This window comes from Erythrolamprus reginae, chromosome 1 (assembly GCF_031021105.1).
Source record: "Erythrolamprus reginae isolate rEryReg1 chromosome 1, rEryReg1.hap1, whole genome shotgun sequence".
Taxonomy (NCBI): Eukaryota; Metazoa; Chordata; class Lepidosauria; order Squamata; family Dipsadidae; genus Erythrolamprus; species Erythrolamprus reginae.
The window spans coordinates 363,485,956-363,503,232 of NC_091950.1; the positions used below are offsets into that span (position 1 = coordinate 363,485,956).

Sequence of the window (17,277 nt, forward strand, 5' to 3'; positions counted from 1 at the left end):
TCCTGATTAGTTTAACAATGGATTCAGTTTTTCAAAATATCTTGTAAAAAAGCATGTTAGAGATTCCATTTAGATCCTTGGAGGGCAATCAAGAGGTGTGGAGGGTGATTGAATAGAAGGTTGTGTCAGGCCGAAGTCTTCATGTGGAGTTAGAGAGTTCAGCCTGACACAACACAAGGGGGGATGGGAGGGTGTAATGAGTAGTCAGAGGGGAAAGTTACTAGACACAACCAAAGATTCCTTTCTCCAAGCCAAGGCCACTGTTTGTTCTGCCTCAACTGAAGAGAAGATGAAGTTGATAAGCCCCTGCACACAGACTGGCTCTCGTGATGAACTTGTGGGTGTGTGGGGTGTAAGATTAACCTTAACCTAGGTGGGATTCTGGGAAGGATTCAGAATCGGAATGACAATGGCGTAGCTAACATGGTTCTGTTAATAAATCGAGCTCTGATTGAGAGAATTGGACTGGGACTTGGTTTATTTCTCAGATGCTATTTGGAACGCTGACAGGTTGCTTTTCAGAAATTATACATAGCTTATAGATAACCTTTAATGCAATAGGAACAACCTACACTGCTCTACATATAAACTAGAAGGAGGTAACCTTTTGGCAACAGAAGCTGTCCCCCACCCTTTTTTTTTGTATTCTGAGACACTTGCAATTTACTGTTACAAAATGTGTTAGTAGGAACTCTGGTTTAAGACAAGCCAAAAATTTAATGCTGAGGCCAACTTCTGTGTTCTGCAGAGAGAACAGGGACAGAGAAGCAACACAATATTCATTTCACTCTTCTTAAAACATGACTTATGAAACAGGAATGGGGGCTTTGAAAGTTTAATTATCAATACATTCTCAGGATATTAAGCATTCCATGTACAACATTTGTTTAAACACACCCAACAGAATTTCAGTTCTGTTTACCAATCTTTTCACTATTTCATAACTGCTCTCAAAACTCTCAGAAATGTCAGAACTAGCATTTATAGGTGTTTTAGAAGTCTGAATTCTGAAAATGAAGCTCAGGCAAAAGTACCAATGTAACTCTTACATTTAAAATCTAAATGGCTTCCAATATCTACAATGGCATTTCCTCCATTTCTTATTATTTCTTTATTTTTTATTTATTGGAATTTGTCAAACAAAAATGAGAACAAGAATAAGACAATAAAAAAATATTTTATTACAATAGGCCTGTTAGTTTCTACTGACCACTTAAGTATGAAGTAAGGTCAGTGGAAGTCAATTTGTGACTGAAATTGTGAAAAAGAAGATAATTACTAATTATCAAAGAAGTTGCTATTAACCACTCAGTAATAGTTAAAATAGCCTAAGTAAGAGTTTTCATTGTGTTCTATGTGTTGTAATCTATACATTTTTGGAATGTCTTCTTAGACAAAGGCCAACAATGGATTATTTTCTGCATCAGGCTGAAGTCTCTTTTTGACATTTTAGCTTAATTATACTTTTTCTGTTCCTATCATTGTGATTGCTATTATATTTTTGTTTAGAACTACATTGATTTTCAAAGGTCTACTTTCATCTACCCTGAAATGTGGATAAAATATGATTTGTATGCAATTAATATACCGTATATACTCGAGTATAAGCCGAGTTTTTTAGCCCCAAAAATGGGCTGAAAAACACAGCCTCGGCTTATACTTGGGTCATTGACAAAGTCACCACACGAGGGCGCCATTGCTTGAGCCAGAGCGAGGAGGCACCAGCTTTTGTCCCCTCTGGCACGCCGTAGTTCCTCTCCCTGCCTCAAGCAAAGAAGGCAGCCATTTGCAATGGTGAGTCGGATTAAAAAGGCCCCCTGCTGTCAGATTCTCCTCCCCCTCCTTTGAAAGGATTTAAACTGTTTAAAAATGGTATTTTGTGGTAGTTGCTGTCCTTGCTTGGATAGGATCTAATAATGTGTTATGTGGCAGAGCTAGACAGGAATTCTTTTTCTATCTTTCTATCTATCTATTTTTCTATCTATCTATTTTTCTATCTATCTATCTATCTATCTATCTGTATCTATTTCTTTCTATCTATCTATCTATCTATCTATTTTTCTATCTGTCTGTCTGTCTGTCTATCTTTCTATCTATATCTATCTATCTATCTATCTATCATCTATCTGTATCTATTTCTATCTATCTATTTTTCTATCTAACTATTTTTCTTTCTATCTATCTATCTATCTATCTGTATCTATTTCTATCTATCTATCTATCTATCTATCTATCTATCTATCTATTTTTCTATCTGTCTGTCTGTCTGTCTATCTATCTTTCTATCTATATCTGTCTATCTATCTATCTATCTATTTCTATCTATCTATCTATCTATCTATCTATCTATTTTTCTATCTGTCTGTCTGTCTGTCTATCTTTCTATCTATATCTATCTATCTATCATCTATCTGTATCTATTTCTATCTATCTATTTTTCTATCTAACTATTTTTCTTTCTATCTATCTATCTATCTATCTATCTGTATCTATTTCTATCTATCTATCTATTTTTCTATCTGTCTGTCTGTCTGTCTATCTATCTTTCTATCTATATCTGTCTATCTATCTATCTATTTCTATCTATCTATCTATCTATCTATCTATCTATCTATCTATTTGGTTTTCTATGCTGATAACCTCACAGCAGCTAATGCTGAAGCTCTTCTTTGGATACACTTATTTGTTTGTTTGTTTGTTTGTTTATTTATTTAATTGGATTTGTATGCAATCCCTCTCCAAGGACTCAGGGTGGCTCACAGCATATATAAAAACAGAACAATAATGTAAATCCAATTAATGATGAGAAGGAATCCAGTTTTGAAGGATTTTAACTCTTAGGTTTTAGCTTCCTGATCGAGCTACTTTTTTTACTTTTTAATTTATTGTTAATATTGTTAATTTGTTTACCCTCTTTTAAATTTACAGAGCTAGTTTACTGGTTTTCTTTAAAATAAATATTCTAAAACATGTCTCAATTAATGTAATTTTATTGTTTTCCATTTTTATAAGTTACCAGTAGCCACTGCATTTTCTAACCTCGGCTTATACTCGGGTCAATACGTTTTCCCAGTTTTTGTGGCAAAAATTGGTGCCTCGGCTTATACTCGGGTCGGCTTATACTCGAGTATATGCGGTAATTAATAAGTGGTGACAAGTTATCATGTACAATAACATTGTGTTCCTTTGATCATGCTTGGCTTACCATGTGACCAAAACTAGAAGAATACAAGATAGCTTATTATGTAGCTTGTAATTGTTGAGGATAGAAAAAGGAGGTACTGTATCTTTAGTCATTGGTTTTGAAGCTGATTTGTTAAATTCCCTTGTACCAGATAGTAATCACATTCAGGTGAGCCAAATAATAATAATTTATTAGATTTGTATGCCGCCCCTCTCCCAAGACTCAGTTTTTTCAGATAATAAGACACCGCATTATAAATTTGAGAACATCATGTATTAATCTATCTATGGATTTATATTAGTATGGATATACTATGATAACATTATTATAATCTGAGAAATGTGTGGCCCAATACTATAGTAGCGCAAACAGATGTTACATTAAACTGTGCTTTAATTGCTGTTGATCCTCAATATCAGTTTTCCAGTGTATTGAATATTTTGATTCCATCCAGCATATGTTGCCCACATCTTTCTCTGCTCTAATTCATCCATGTTTTTCCAACAGCTCCAGATGGCATGTTGCCTCCTAGGCTTTCATCTGCTACTCCAACCAGTCTTCAGGTTTTCTGGTCTACACCAGTTCGCAACAATGCTCCAGGCTTACCCAGATACAGACTCCAAATAAGACTTAAGAACTGCCCAGAAAATAATACAGAGTAAGTAGGTAAATACTCTGCTGTATTCTGAAGTGATACAAACTGATAAGAGATTGTTTCTCTCAAATGCAGCACTTCTGTCCATGCAGTATTCCCTTGTGATCTTATATTTCAAATCTTAAAATAGATATGTATTTATTTTTATTTTATTTTTTTGTTTTAGGTTGTTTTCTAAACCAACAATTTATTTACATCATATACTGAAGAACCTGCAGCCATATACAAATTATGAGTTGAGAGTTATTGCCTGCAATGAATATGGTGATACATGGAGCAACTGGACTCTGATAACTACAGAAGAGGATAGTAAGTAGCTTGAAAAAGTACATGGTGCACTTTTGCAGGATTAACAATGTAAAAGTCAATGTAATGGTCATAGCATTTATTATGATTACTGAAGCTATTATTAAGCTTTTCGACTATGTAAAGTTGTACGTGGATTCTGGTCAAAACCCTCTTTTTTTAAAAAAGCATTCTCATTACAGGTGATATAAATATTAAAAGAGCCTATCCTCTGGCTCCTATTTAAAACATTTTAATTTATCTATGCATTGGAAGAGTGGGAGAAAAACCTTAGACCAATTGATAAATAATGCACATCCTGGAAGGATATCATAACTTTTTGCTGCAATCCTAAAAAGTTTATAAACCCAGTTAGCCTCATTCCCATTAGTTTATTTGTTCTTCAGCATGCGATTTGTACCATACAAATGACTCTATTTCACAAACTTCACTCCAAGAGCAGCTCACCACTTGAGAGCTAGATAGCAATGATAGATTTATATTGTGGTTGTAATATATGTATGATCCCTAATGAGTCCACCTGAAGCCTCTTTGTATGCTCCTCAATTTATTCCAGAGTTGTTGCTGATTTTAGCTGAATGTGTAAAAATTAAAATTACTAAGGTTAGATGGGGATGGGATGTGGGGTTATCGAGGGAAGATTCAAATTATTCAAGGTTGAATCCAGTTATCCCTTTCTAGATCTTAAATAATACCATTATCCCAACCTCCATCCACCGAAAATCAGATTCTGTCACTTAACACAGCTGTCTTAGAAACAGCAGTCCCAAACTGACTCTTTGACTTACAGACAAACAATTATAAATGGCTCCATTAGCACCAGGATAAGGCCAACTGGGATAGTTAGCCCCAGTTTAAACACACATCATGATGGAATTCAGGAACATAATTTGTGGGGCATTTAAAAAACATAATAAATACAATGGATATTGTGCACAGAAAAGCATTTCCATCAGTAAAGACACTCTGCCTTTGTTTGTAGTGTGTCTTGTCATTCACACCTTCCAACCCTACGTTGGGTTTTTAATGTCTTCGTCACTAAAAGACAAGTAGACTTCTTTTTTTTTACCATAAATAGAAAAATGACAGCTTGTTATATTTCTCTTTAAAAACAATCCAGAATTATTTCAAAATCCATACTTAGATGGATTCTTAAATATTAAATCTTATTGTTAGATTTTTTAAAGTTTTTTTTAAATTGTAAAAGTGGAAATTGTCTGGAACTCATTTTATACTCTATTGGTTGCAAAATTTAACTAAATTTATGATTCTGCACTGGAAAGTTCACTAAACACCAGTCCCTTACAGATATGTTCTGCCTGACCTCTGAAAAGTATACAACTTTCATTACCTTCAAAATGCAATAATCTATTTCTGTTGCCCACTGCATATATCAAGAAATTCTATGATTCTCATCGTGCCTGGCCATCAGCAGATAATTCTGTGCTAGTAAGTAAATAAACACTTGTCTCTAGTCAGATGATTAGAAAAGATTAATGATAATTTTATACCTCCTTTTCTTAAATAGAGTATGAACTTTTGAAGCAGACAAGCAAAATAGCCTCCCATAAAGGATAATTTCATTTGGCAAAATGAAACTACCTTCCAGTATTAATGTTATAATGAAATAGCCTGAGGAATCAATCAAAGGCATTAAGAGATATGCCCCTCCCCTTCCACTCCTCACCTGCTGTAGTTGGCTCTATAAACAATTCCTAATAAGTAACAGGAGTTTATTATTTCATTTTCAGCCCTGGCAGGCGAGGTTGTGTCACTGTCAGACTCTTGCAGGCTCCCATTCAATGACAACTGCATTGACAACACGTTCTATTCCACATTGATTTTACAGTTAAGGACCCGATTGTGATATATTGAGATTTTAAGAATTCAGCTGAGAGGCTGACTTTTGCCTTTTATCATTCCATTAAAGTTTTATAACCATCTTTTTCATGTCATTTCACCCATGAATTTTTACTTTAAAAAGTGATTGCTGCTACCGGGTGCGTGCCTTTTTTTTTTTCCATATTCAGAGCTTTTTATTATATTAGCAAACTACTCCAATTACAGTTAATAGTTGTGTTCTACATAATTGTGGTGACCCAGTCATCCAAGCAGGATCATGCTAGCTGATGGTGTCTTTCACAGACAGAGACAGACTGCCAAAGTATCTATTCATCTAACAAAATCAATTTAGAGTGTTGTTCGTCCTGGATATTCAAACTAGAGTTCAGTAACAGATAGTTTGAAATCAGTACAATAGTGTACCATCTACTGTCATAGAACATTAGGCAGCCCATGACCTTTTAGGTCAGTGATAGCAAACCTATGGCATGGTGCCACAGGTAGAACACGGAGCCATATCTGCTGGCATGTGAGCTGTTGCCCTAGCTCAGCTCCAACATGCATGTGTGTGCCAGTCAGCTGATTTGTGACTCACACAGAGGCTCTGGGAAGGTGTTTTTGGCTTTCAGAGAGCCTCCAGTAGGGTGGGGGAGGGCATTTTTACCCTCCCCTAGCTCCAGGAAAGCCTTTGAAGCTTGGGGAGGGTGAAATGTGAGTCTACTATGCCCACCAGAAGTTGGAAACAGGCTGTTTCCAGCCTCCCGAGGGCCTCCGGGGGAGGGGAGCTGTTTTCCCCCTCTCCGGGCATTGAATTATAGGTGTGGGCATTCGTGCATGTACAATAGCATGCACACACACTCTTTTGGCACCCAAGGGAAAAAAGGTTTGCCTAAAAAGCCAGTAACTATCAACTGTTTTAGGTCATCATTTATGAGCTATTTCTTTACCTAAACAGTGAAACTGAATGGCCAGTGGGAGGGGTGTGTGAGAGTGACTTCCAACTTCCTGCCAGCTTCCCCATTGACTTTTCTTATAGGAAGCTGTCACAGAGCACTGGAAATATGGCACCAGACCAGATTACCTCAGGGACCGCCTTCTGCTGCACGAATCCCAGCGACCAGTTAGGTCCCACAGAGTGGGTCTTCTCCGGGTCCCGTCAACCAAACAATGTCACTTGGCGAGACCCAGAGTAAGAGCCTTCTCTGTGGTGGCCCCGGCCCTCTGGAACCAACTTCCCCCAGAGATTAGAATTGCTCCCACCCTCCTTGCCTTTCAAAAGCTGCTTAAAACCCATCTCTGCCGTCAGGCATGGGGGAACTGAGATACACTTCCCCCTAGGCCTTTACAATTTTATGCATGGTATGTCTGTACGTATGCTTGGGTTTTATATAATGGATTTTTAACTGTTTTTAGTATTGGATTTTGTTATATACTGTTTTATTGCTGTTGTTAGCCGCCCCGAGTCTGCGGAGAGGGGCGGCATACAAATCCAATAAATAAATAAATAATAAAATAAAATAAATAAATAAATAAAAGCCAAGTGACTGTGGATGATATGGGAGGGTGGCAGCACTGAAGCAACCACAATTTTGCCAAATTCTGTGAAACTCATAGGTTCAAGATTTTGGACAGATTCTGTAAGTTAGATCAATTGAGATACCTTGGTTTATAAATGGTTGCCCCGTGATGCACATTTTTCCCAAATGACAGTTACAAACAATCAAAAAGATACAATAGTTTGAGTAACATATAGTTAGGATCTTTACTGGCAACCAAAAAGGATAGTTCACTTCTCCTGTTCCAGGCAAGAGTAGAAATTGAGGCCTTCTGGGTTTAATTTAAGATATACAGCTCTCAGGTTCTCACAGAGGGCTATTCCAGCAGCAAAATCACTCAGGTGAGTCCTATAAATGGGAAAGTTCCCAGACATAACTTGAAGAAAGCTGGTCTTGTTAGACCTGATTCTTTGAAGTAGTTCAGGGGTGTGAAACCCGCGACGACACATCATTTTGTGACATATTGCAACTCTTTTCCCCTTCACTAAAATGGGGGTAGGAGTTGTCAACATATGACACATCAGACCCATAGACCGTGAGTTTGAGGCCTCTGAAGTAGTCTATTTGAAGAATCAGCCTATACCTAAAATATATTTATTTATTCAATTTTTATGCCGCCCTTCTCCTTAGACTCAGGGCGGCTTACAACATGTTAGCAATAGCACTTTTTAAACAGAGCCAGCGTATTGCACCCACAATCCGGGTCCTCATTTTACCCACCTCAGAAGGATGGAAGGCTGAGTCAACCTTGAGCCGGTTATGAGATTTGAACCGCTGACCTACAGATCTAGCAGTCAGCTTTAGTGGCCTGCAGCACTTCACTCTACACACTGCGCCACTGTGGCTCCTAATATAACACGCACACTCCTCCATTTTGCTATTCTTTAACTTTTTGCGCAAAGGTGTTTGAGGCAGAGTTCCCAGGCTGGGTCTCTTGTTCACCATTGTCAACTTTGTACACAACAGTCAGGAGCTGTTGCCTTTTCTGCATCTGCTGTTATAAGTGTATCATCCCATTACTCTTTCATGTATGAAAATAATTCCTAGGTCAAAGGTGTGACATGTTTAAATTAAGTTATCTTTTTTTAAGTGTTGCCATTTTAAAAAGAGAGCAGTAGCAAATGAATGTAAAAATTATATCCTTTCCTTTTTAATGTTTTTTTGGGGGGAGCAAAGCAAAGTAGAAAATTAAGTTAAGCCTCTGTTCTCATAAATTATAGCAGATAATGTTAAAAGGGCTATGTCTAAACTCAGCAGGGGTTTGTAATACAAGTTCATCTCATTATGCCAAATGTTATACCTATAATGCTAGGAGTAGGGATGAAAGCTTTATCTTACTTATCATAAGAGAAAACAAACTGCTTGATGATTTTCTTCCTGCAGATAACCGCAGTCCAATTGTCCAGATAGATGCCTAATTAGTAAGTTGTTGCCAGCCCTGTAGAAAAGTAATCTTAAAAGCTGGATTGCTTTAAGTTGACTTTCCAAGAATCATATTATTATTATTCTGCACCTTAAATTTTAAAAAGAAGTTTTCTCTTAAAAAAAAATCAAAACTATTTAAATCTAGTTATCATATTTGGAACTATGGAAGTGAAAAAGAAATGTCATCCTAATACAAATTTGAAGATCCAAATACTTTCTCAAACTTTCTGGAATAATTTTGAATATCACTTGTATATTTTAACCACTTTCTAATATATAATTTTGCAATTCATACAACCACTCACCTAAAATCTGTCTTCACAGCAATTTCACAAAAATTTAAAGAAGGGTAATTGCTGTTATAAGCAAGATATGCAATTGATTTATCAGGGGGAGGAGATATTGATATTATGCTTCATGACTAGCTTACTTATTCCCTTCTTTCAATCAGCTGTAATCAAATGTAACTCAAGGTCCTTGGCGCCAGTAGTGGCTTGTAAATACCGTTGCTACTAGGTCCATTCATGCATGTGTGCTCATGCAGGTCTGCAATGCTTCTCCACATAATAATAATAATAATAATTATTATTATTATTATTATTATTATTATTATTATTTATTAGATTTGTATGCCGCCCCTCTCCGAAGACTCGGGGTGGCTCACAACAATAATAATAACAATGTTACAATGGAAACAAATCTAATATTAAAAAAAACCTTAAAAACCCCATCATTTAAAAACCATACAACACACACATACCATACATAAAATGTAAAAGCCTGGGGGAGGTGCCTCAGTTGCCCCATGCCTGGCGATACAGGTGGGTCTTAAGTAACTTGCAAAAGACAAGGAGGGTGGGGGCAGTTCTAATCTCTGGGGGGAGTTGATTCCAGAGGGCTGGGGCCGCCACAGAGAAGGCTCTTCCCTTGGGGCCCGCCAAACGACATTGTTTAGTCGATGGGACCCGGAGAAGGCCAACTCTGTGGGACCTTATCGGCCGCTGGGATTCGTGCGGTAGTAGGCGGTTCCGGAGGTATTCTGATCCAATGCCATGTAGGGCTTTAAAGGTCATTACCAATACTTTGAATTGTGACCGGGAACTGATCGGCAGCTAGTGCAGGCCACGGAGTGTTGCAGAAACGTGGGCGAATCTGGGCAGCCCCACAATAGCTCTCACGGCCGCATGCACAGAAGTGTCCCAGGCAGGTGAGAGGAGCCTCCAGCTGCAGCCGCTACCAGTTCGCTAAATTGAGCAACTGCCTGGCAGTCTATGAAACAACACAAAAAAAAGCCTTGAAAACTCTTTTAAATTGTTACAGTACTCAAGAATATATTTTCAAAATATTTTCAATAAAATATAGTGTTAACATAAAATGTCACAAACACCAAAAATGCTGTGGGCAAAATAGCTGGGCATTGCATTCTCGATCCCTTGCAACGATTTATAGATTTCAAAAGAAAGTTTATAAGGATGCTAAAATGTTCTGGAATTACAGCTGTTACTGATCAGTGATTGAGCCAGGTTTGTGTTTTTGCACCATGTTCTTGCTTGTACCTAGAGAGCAGTAAAGCCTCAATATAATAAAAAGCACCTGCATTTTAAATGAAATTTCAATTGAAAAACTTAACAGCCCTTCAAATTGCAGAATTTAACGCAGCCCACTAAAGCTTAAATAACGTTTTGCCTCCACAGGCTGAGAGGTTTTTGCATTCAAGGTGACTTGACTGTGTCGCATGGTGAAATTATTTACAATTAAGGGATTTCTCGAGGGGGGGGCAGTTGCTGAGTATTTCCTGTTCCACGACACCTATGCAGGCATATGGTTCATCTTTTTCAGTATTCATGGAAGCTCCTGAACCTTTATGATAATTGAATCTGTTAGAGTGCTGAGTGGAGCAAGCATAAAACCTGTTAACCTAAAGGTCAGATCTGTGCATTGTTTATTTATCAGTAGGTGAAAGAGCTAAATCGGCAGCTTCTGTCACAGTCACAGCAAAAAATCACCTACAATATTAACAGGGAGTAGATAAATTGCAAAAAATGGATTAGAATGATAAACAGAAGCAAGCATAAATATTGCATATGTAACAAGAAGCATAGGAATAGCTTTGCTGGGCTTTGAAACATGCAGGCTTGTTACAATGGTGTGCTGAAAGTAATTAAGAGAGAATAGCAGCAAAAGTTTTAAAAAATGATTCTTGCCCAGTTTCATATTTTTTTCTTAAAATCATGAATTAATTCTTTAAAATTCACTAATTAATTCAGATGTCCATTTGTCCATGGAGTGGATATAGCAGGCAAGTTGTTTTTCCCATTCACTTCTTCCCTCTGCTCATTATCTTCTCTCAAGAGTTTGGCTGATCTTCTAATATAATTGGGGAGCTCAAGGGGAAGTCTCTTAAGAGAAGTTCTTTCATATATTTTACCCTAGTTTTGCATAGAACAATGGATAGAAGAAAGATGCTTTTGATATCAGAAATGGTAGAGTAAGATTGTATTAATGTTAAAAGGTCTGGGAAGTTTTCTGTTGCATTGTACCAAACTTTCACCTAGGAAAGTTATTATTTTTTTATTATTATTATTATTTATTAGATTTGTATGCCGCCCCTCTCCATAGACTCGGTGCGGCTTTGTTGTTTTATTTATACTAGCCCTTTATGAACTCTAACACAAATAGTTCTTCTCTGACACTATTTTTCCATTGTAGTTCATGTTATAGTAGCATACCAAAATTGGACACTGGAGTTTCTGATTTTGTGTCTTGTTTTAATTATGGGAGGATCTATACTATATCGATTCTTAATTAAAACGGGCCTGTATTCAGCAAAAACGTCTAATTGTTGGACGAGTTCTCTCACCCATGGGACGACTTTTGATTTACCAGATGTATTTCACTGAGTAAATGGGAGAGGAGTTGACATTCACTCACTTGTACCTTTGTACCTTCAGTTCTCCAAATTTGTCTAAAATCTGGTCATGGAAGTTGGGGGTTACAATGGAAAATCAGAATTGCTTTCTGCCAGTGACAGTATTCTGAGCAGAGCCCCTAAAGAATACATTCCACTAGCAGAATCCATAATGTATTCCTCTAAATCATTGTAAAGGTGGGCTAAGTTAATACTCTGTAGAATCACTGACTATAATGGTTGAGTTAAGCCAGGATTAGCCATGGGGCTGGTTTATATACTGTTAAATCATAACGGATGGGTTCACCCATCATATTAAGCCCAAACTGAACAAATTGTATTATATTACAGTGTTATTATAAAATGAGACCAATGGGATTCTCAATTCACCTGAGAACTAAATGATAGGTTTCAAAGAATAAATAGTTACATAATCTCTGTTCCCTATTGCAGTAAAGGGAACTTGTGGGTGTCTTCTTTCCATTTCTTATATTGTCTTCAAGGAACAAAGGTATTTTCCAGTGAAAAAGTTTCTTTTTTTTTGCATTATATGGCTGCACATTAGGAACTATGACCTTGTCTCTCCCCTCCCCCACCCTGCAACCCTTCATCTGTTGTAGAACCAGGACCTATTGACCCACCACTAATCTTGGAAGTGAAATCCAGAGAAACAGCCATTTCCTGGAAGCCTCCTTCAAGGCTGAATGGCCTTGTCACCCACTACAACATCTATCAAAACAACCAGCTGCACGCTACTATTCCAGGAGCTAGATCAAACTATGTTGCATCTTTCTTGCAGCCATATACAGTTTACCGATTTCAAGTAGAAGGATGTACTTCCAAAGGGTGCTCTCTTTCCTCTGAAAGCCTACCTATACAAACCCTTCCAGATGCACCTGAAGACATCCCTGCTCCAGAATTATATTCAGCTACACCAACATCTGTGCTCGTGTCATGGCAATCTCCTCTTCACCCAAATGGACCAGTTGAAAACTTCACAATAGAGAGGAGAATGAAGGGAACAGAACAAGTGTCCACAGTTGTCTCTTTCCCTTCCAATTGTTCCAAGAGTTATCTAGACCAAAGTAGTGGTCTTAGGCCTTGGAAAAAATATGAATACAGAATATTGGCAAGCACTTTTCAAGGTGGCATTAATAGCAGTTCTTGGGTAGAAGTCATCACCAGGCCCTCAAAACCTGAAAACATCCAGTCTCCTAAGGTGCAAGCATTAGATCCATATACTGCCCAGGTATGTTTAGATGTACTTTTATTCTTCCCAATCATTAGAATGATTTTTAAAAGGGGTTCAGAATTATGCTTGTCTATTTTAAGGATGACTCTCTGAAAACGGAATTGAATGACACCAAATTGGGTAGAGGAAAGAAGCTGGCAAAAGAAAGGCTGAGAATATTGCCTTTTCTTCAGAGTAAAGATTAAGTCTGATCTTTTAAAAGTGTACCTATCAGTAGTTCATGTGGGAGTTGCAGCTCTGCAAGTGGGTGCTGCGATGGAGAAGCCAGTCTTGGGAGGGGCGGATCAGGCACCGCTGGTTGCAACCATCAGGTGGGGAGAAACAGCGCCTGGCCCCACTCCCGGGGTAGGAGAGGCGAGGAGCAGTGGCAGCTGCAAAGTTGGAGACTCTTGGAAGGGGCAGGAGGGAAGAGAATCTTTTTGTAGCCATGAGTGTTTGTGTGTGTGAGAGAGAGAGGAGAGAGAGAATTGGACATTTTTGAAACGCCGCAGGATGCGGCACAAATTATTAAAAAGCGGGACTCTCCCACCAAAAGCAGGATGTCTGGTCACCTTATCCTATTGTAACTTTCCTTCATCAGCTTCCTTGTTGTACACTAAGGTCTGCTTAAACTCAACCAATTACTTTCCTGTTGTTTTAATTGTTACAATTTAACCCCCAATGTAGTAAATTAAGTCTGTTTCTCTATTTTTACCATTTTAATGTATTTGATAGTATCTTAGATATTTGTATCGTATTGTGCTTCAAGCTTCTTTTTCATATGAAATATTTTAAATAATACTGTGGGAGTATTTAATTTAAACCAAGAAAGTATATAGATGCTAAATATGGCTTTGTTTTCATCTCTGATAAATCAATACATTAAGAAAACAGTTTTGGAGGACTGCCTCGGAAATTTTCAATTATTCATATCTTTCATTTGGGAATGAACTCTAGAGGACAGGATAACTACTATTGTTTTGGCTTACATACAAACTTCATTCAGGGGAAATTAGTGTAACTAAACAAGAGGGATTTTTGTAGCTTAGAAGTCTCTTTTGTGTAAATATACACATGCTTCCATGGATTCAGTCTTGTACTAGTGCCAAGAAACATTGGTACAGTAGCTTGCTCACTGGAGCACAAAACAAAGGACCGTTTGCGTAAGGATAGAGATTATCCACTAGAACATTGACTCTGTTACTGCTAAAATTGTTGTTGTTTTAGGAGATTTATTCTCTGTGTCAGTAGAAATGTGTGTATCTCACACACACACACACAGAGAGAGAGAGAGAGAGAGAGAGTGCTCAGAAAGCACTGGAGAATATGAACTGAATCATTTTTTAAAAAAAATGTAGTTTGACATATTAGCAAGCAATAATAGTTTTAAATGAGAAATGTCCTGAAACATCTTCTTAATTCTAAAAAAGATTAACTAAATTTATGCTGCAATGGTAAATATTATGTTCAACCATTATGTCATAATTCATTATGATTCATATACAGTGGTACTTCATGATACGAACCCCTCGCCTTACGAACAAACCGAGATACGAACCCGGGGTTCAGAAATTTTTTGCCTCTTCTTACAAACTTTTTCCTTCTTACGAACCCGCTGCCGCTGAGAAGCCCCGCCGCCTGGCTGTCGCTTTTTGAAACAGCCGGAGGGCTTCTCAGCATCCTCCTGAACCTGAACGCCAGACCCAAACTTCCAGGTTCGGCATTCGGGAGGCCGCCGAGAAGCCCCCCAGCTGTTTCAAAAGACGACAGTCGGGCAGCGGGGCTTCTCGGCGGCCTCCCGAACGCCGAACCCAGAAGTTCGGCAAAAGTTCAGGTTCGGGAGGCCGCTGGGAAGCCCCGCCGCACGGCTGTCACCTTTTAAAACAGCAGGGAGGCTTCTCGGCGGCCTCCCGAATGCCGAACCCGGAAGTTCGGGTTTGGCGTTCAGGTTCAACCTGAGAAAATATTATTTTTCTGAAAGAGTAGTAGATCCTTGGAACAAACGTCCAGCAGATGTGGTAGATAAATCCACAGTAACTGAATTTAAACATGCCTGGGATAAACATATATCCATCCTAAGATAAAATACAGAAAATAGTATAAGGGCAGACTAGATGGACCATGAGGTCTTTTTCTGCCGTCAGACTTCTATGTTTCTATGTTCAGGAGGACGCTGAGAAGCCCCCCGGCTGTTTCAAAAGGTGACAGCCGGGTGGCGGGTTTTTTTTGTGGGGTTTTTTTCATTGCACGGATTAATTGATTTTACATTGTTTCCTATGGGAAACAATGTTTCGTCTTATGAACTTTTCATCTTACGAACCTCCCCCTGGAACCAATTAGGTTCATAAGACAAGGTATTACTGTATAGAATATTTTCTCTGTCACTGGATGGATCAGTTGATATTTGGTTATTGGTTTGTGGCATTTGACCTGGAGTATGCACAGCTTTTCTTGGGATTGCTTAGTAGCCAGGTGCTTAGAAAAACATGTGTTTAAATTAAGAAAACATTAAAGAGGCAGCAACAAGATGCAACACATATCACTGTCCTGTCACCATTTCTGTTGCAGAGGAAAAGTGCTCACCAGATGTACAGAGTGGCAACAGCTTTGTACAGTTATATCATGATTAATGAGTGTTTGAATAATTCAGTATTCAGTTTAGTGTGAATTATAAATTGATACCAAGTCGTGTTTAATGCAACACAAAATTCAGTTAATTGCACAGTTGAGGCTTGTACATGTTCAGTTGCAGTTGAGATTTTAGATGCTGCTAATCTTCATATGTCTAAAATGGAGAAAAGAAAGGTTCTGTCAGAGGAAAATAGTACAAGCTCAGAAATGAAGAATCTCATTATTACATTACAGGAAGAAATTTGATATAATTCAAGTCATGAGTATGGTCTTAGCATCACTAAAAAATGATGAGATGTTAGAATGCCTGAATCTACAGTAGAAATGCAGGGGGATTTTTTTTTTTTAAAGTATAGTTTCACCAGATCTTTGTAACCACAAAGATGTACCAGTGATGCAAAATTGAAACTAAGCATCTTAACTCTATGGATGGAGGACTTCACTCAATATTTCATAAGTGTATATAAAAATATTTGTGGTTAAACATTTTCATTGCCTATTTCAATCAAGATAGAAACAATTGCCACATTTCCATAGAAATATCACATTCTTGTGTACAAATTTGTACTTTCAATAGTGCAAATTCAAATAATAACCCCACTTTGTGGGATTATCACACTAAGTGAGACATAGCTGAATTTATCACTCCAAATTAGTCTCTTGGAGAAGGAAGACCTATTCACTGAAAGTTTTGGATCGTAATCTATCACATAGGTTGGTTGAGCCTTGGTGGTACAGTGCTTAGAGTCCGGTACTGCAAGCTACTTCTGCTGATCATCAGCTGTCAGCAATTTGGCAAATTGAATCTCAGTAGGCTCAAAGTTGACGTAGCTTTCCATCCTTCCAAGGTCAGTAAAATGAGGACACAGACTTTTGGGAGCAATATGCTTATACTCTGTAAACCGCTTAGAGAGGCTGTAAATCACTGTGAGTGCTACTACTACTGCTGCTACTACTGCTACTGATAGTCATTTTTTGATTTCACAGTCTGGACAACAGAGGCATTTTTTAAAAATATTGTAATTATTGTTAATAGTTTCCCATTTGACAATTTGTTCAAAATTAGCTTGTATTTTCTACCCATGATATTCAAACACCTTGTACCAATGTGAAACTTATTTTTAGAAAATACCTCCCTACAAAATAAACTGATTAGTTGCCCTAGAATTTCATCCTCACTGAAAAGCTTCCATAGTTATATAAGAAAGTTTCAATTTTATTCAACAGAATCTAAGGCCAAAATTAAACCATGTAAAAACATGTGGTTTTTTTCCCCTATACATAATCTTCCCTCTTGAGTAAGGGAGAAATAGTGGTTGATTTAGAAGACAATTTGCAGTAGTTTTGCTTTATTTATTAAAGTTACCTAAAATACAGAGTGCTCCTCTTTCACAGTTAGCAGTCTCAGTTTTGTTCTTGTCCAAGCGAACAGTATATCTGTTTTCAAGTTTCAAGTTTAATTGGATTTGTATGCCGCCCCCCTCCAAGGATTCGTGCGTCTCACAGAATATAAAAGAGACAGTAGTAAACAATCCAATT

At 37.8% G+C, this 17,277-nt stretch overlaps 1 protein-coding gene across 1 annotated transcript in view; it reads left to right on the forward strand.

Annotated features, from left to right (window-relative positions):
• USH2A (usherin) overlaps positions 1–17,277 on the forward strand; it is a 584,211-nt gene that overhangs the window by 378,274 nt on the left and 188,660 nt on the right. Inside the window, exons 40-42 of the mRNA XM_070728574.1 lie at positions 3,692–3,842; positions 4,006–4,148; positions 12,497–13,125. Of these exons, the coding sequence (XP_070584675.1) occupies positions 3,692–3,842; positions 4,006–4,148; positions 12,497–13,125 (923 nt within the window). The remainder of the gene's footprint in view (positions 1–3,691; positions 3,843–4,005; positions 4,149–12,496; positions 13,126–17,277) is intronic.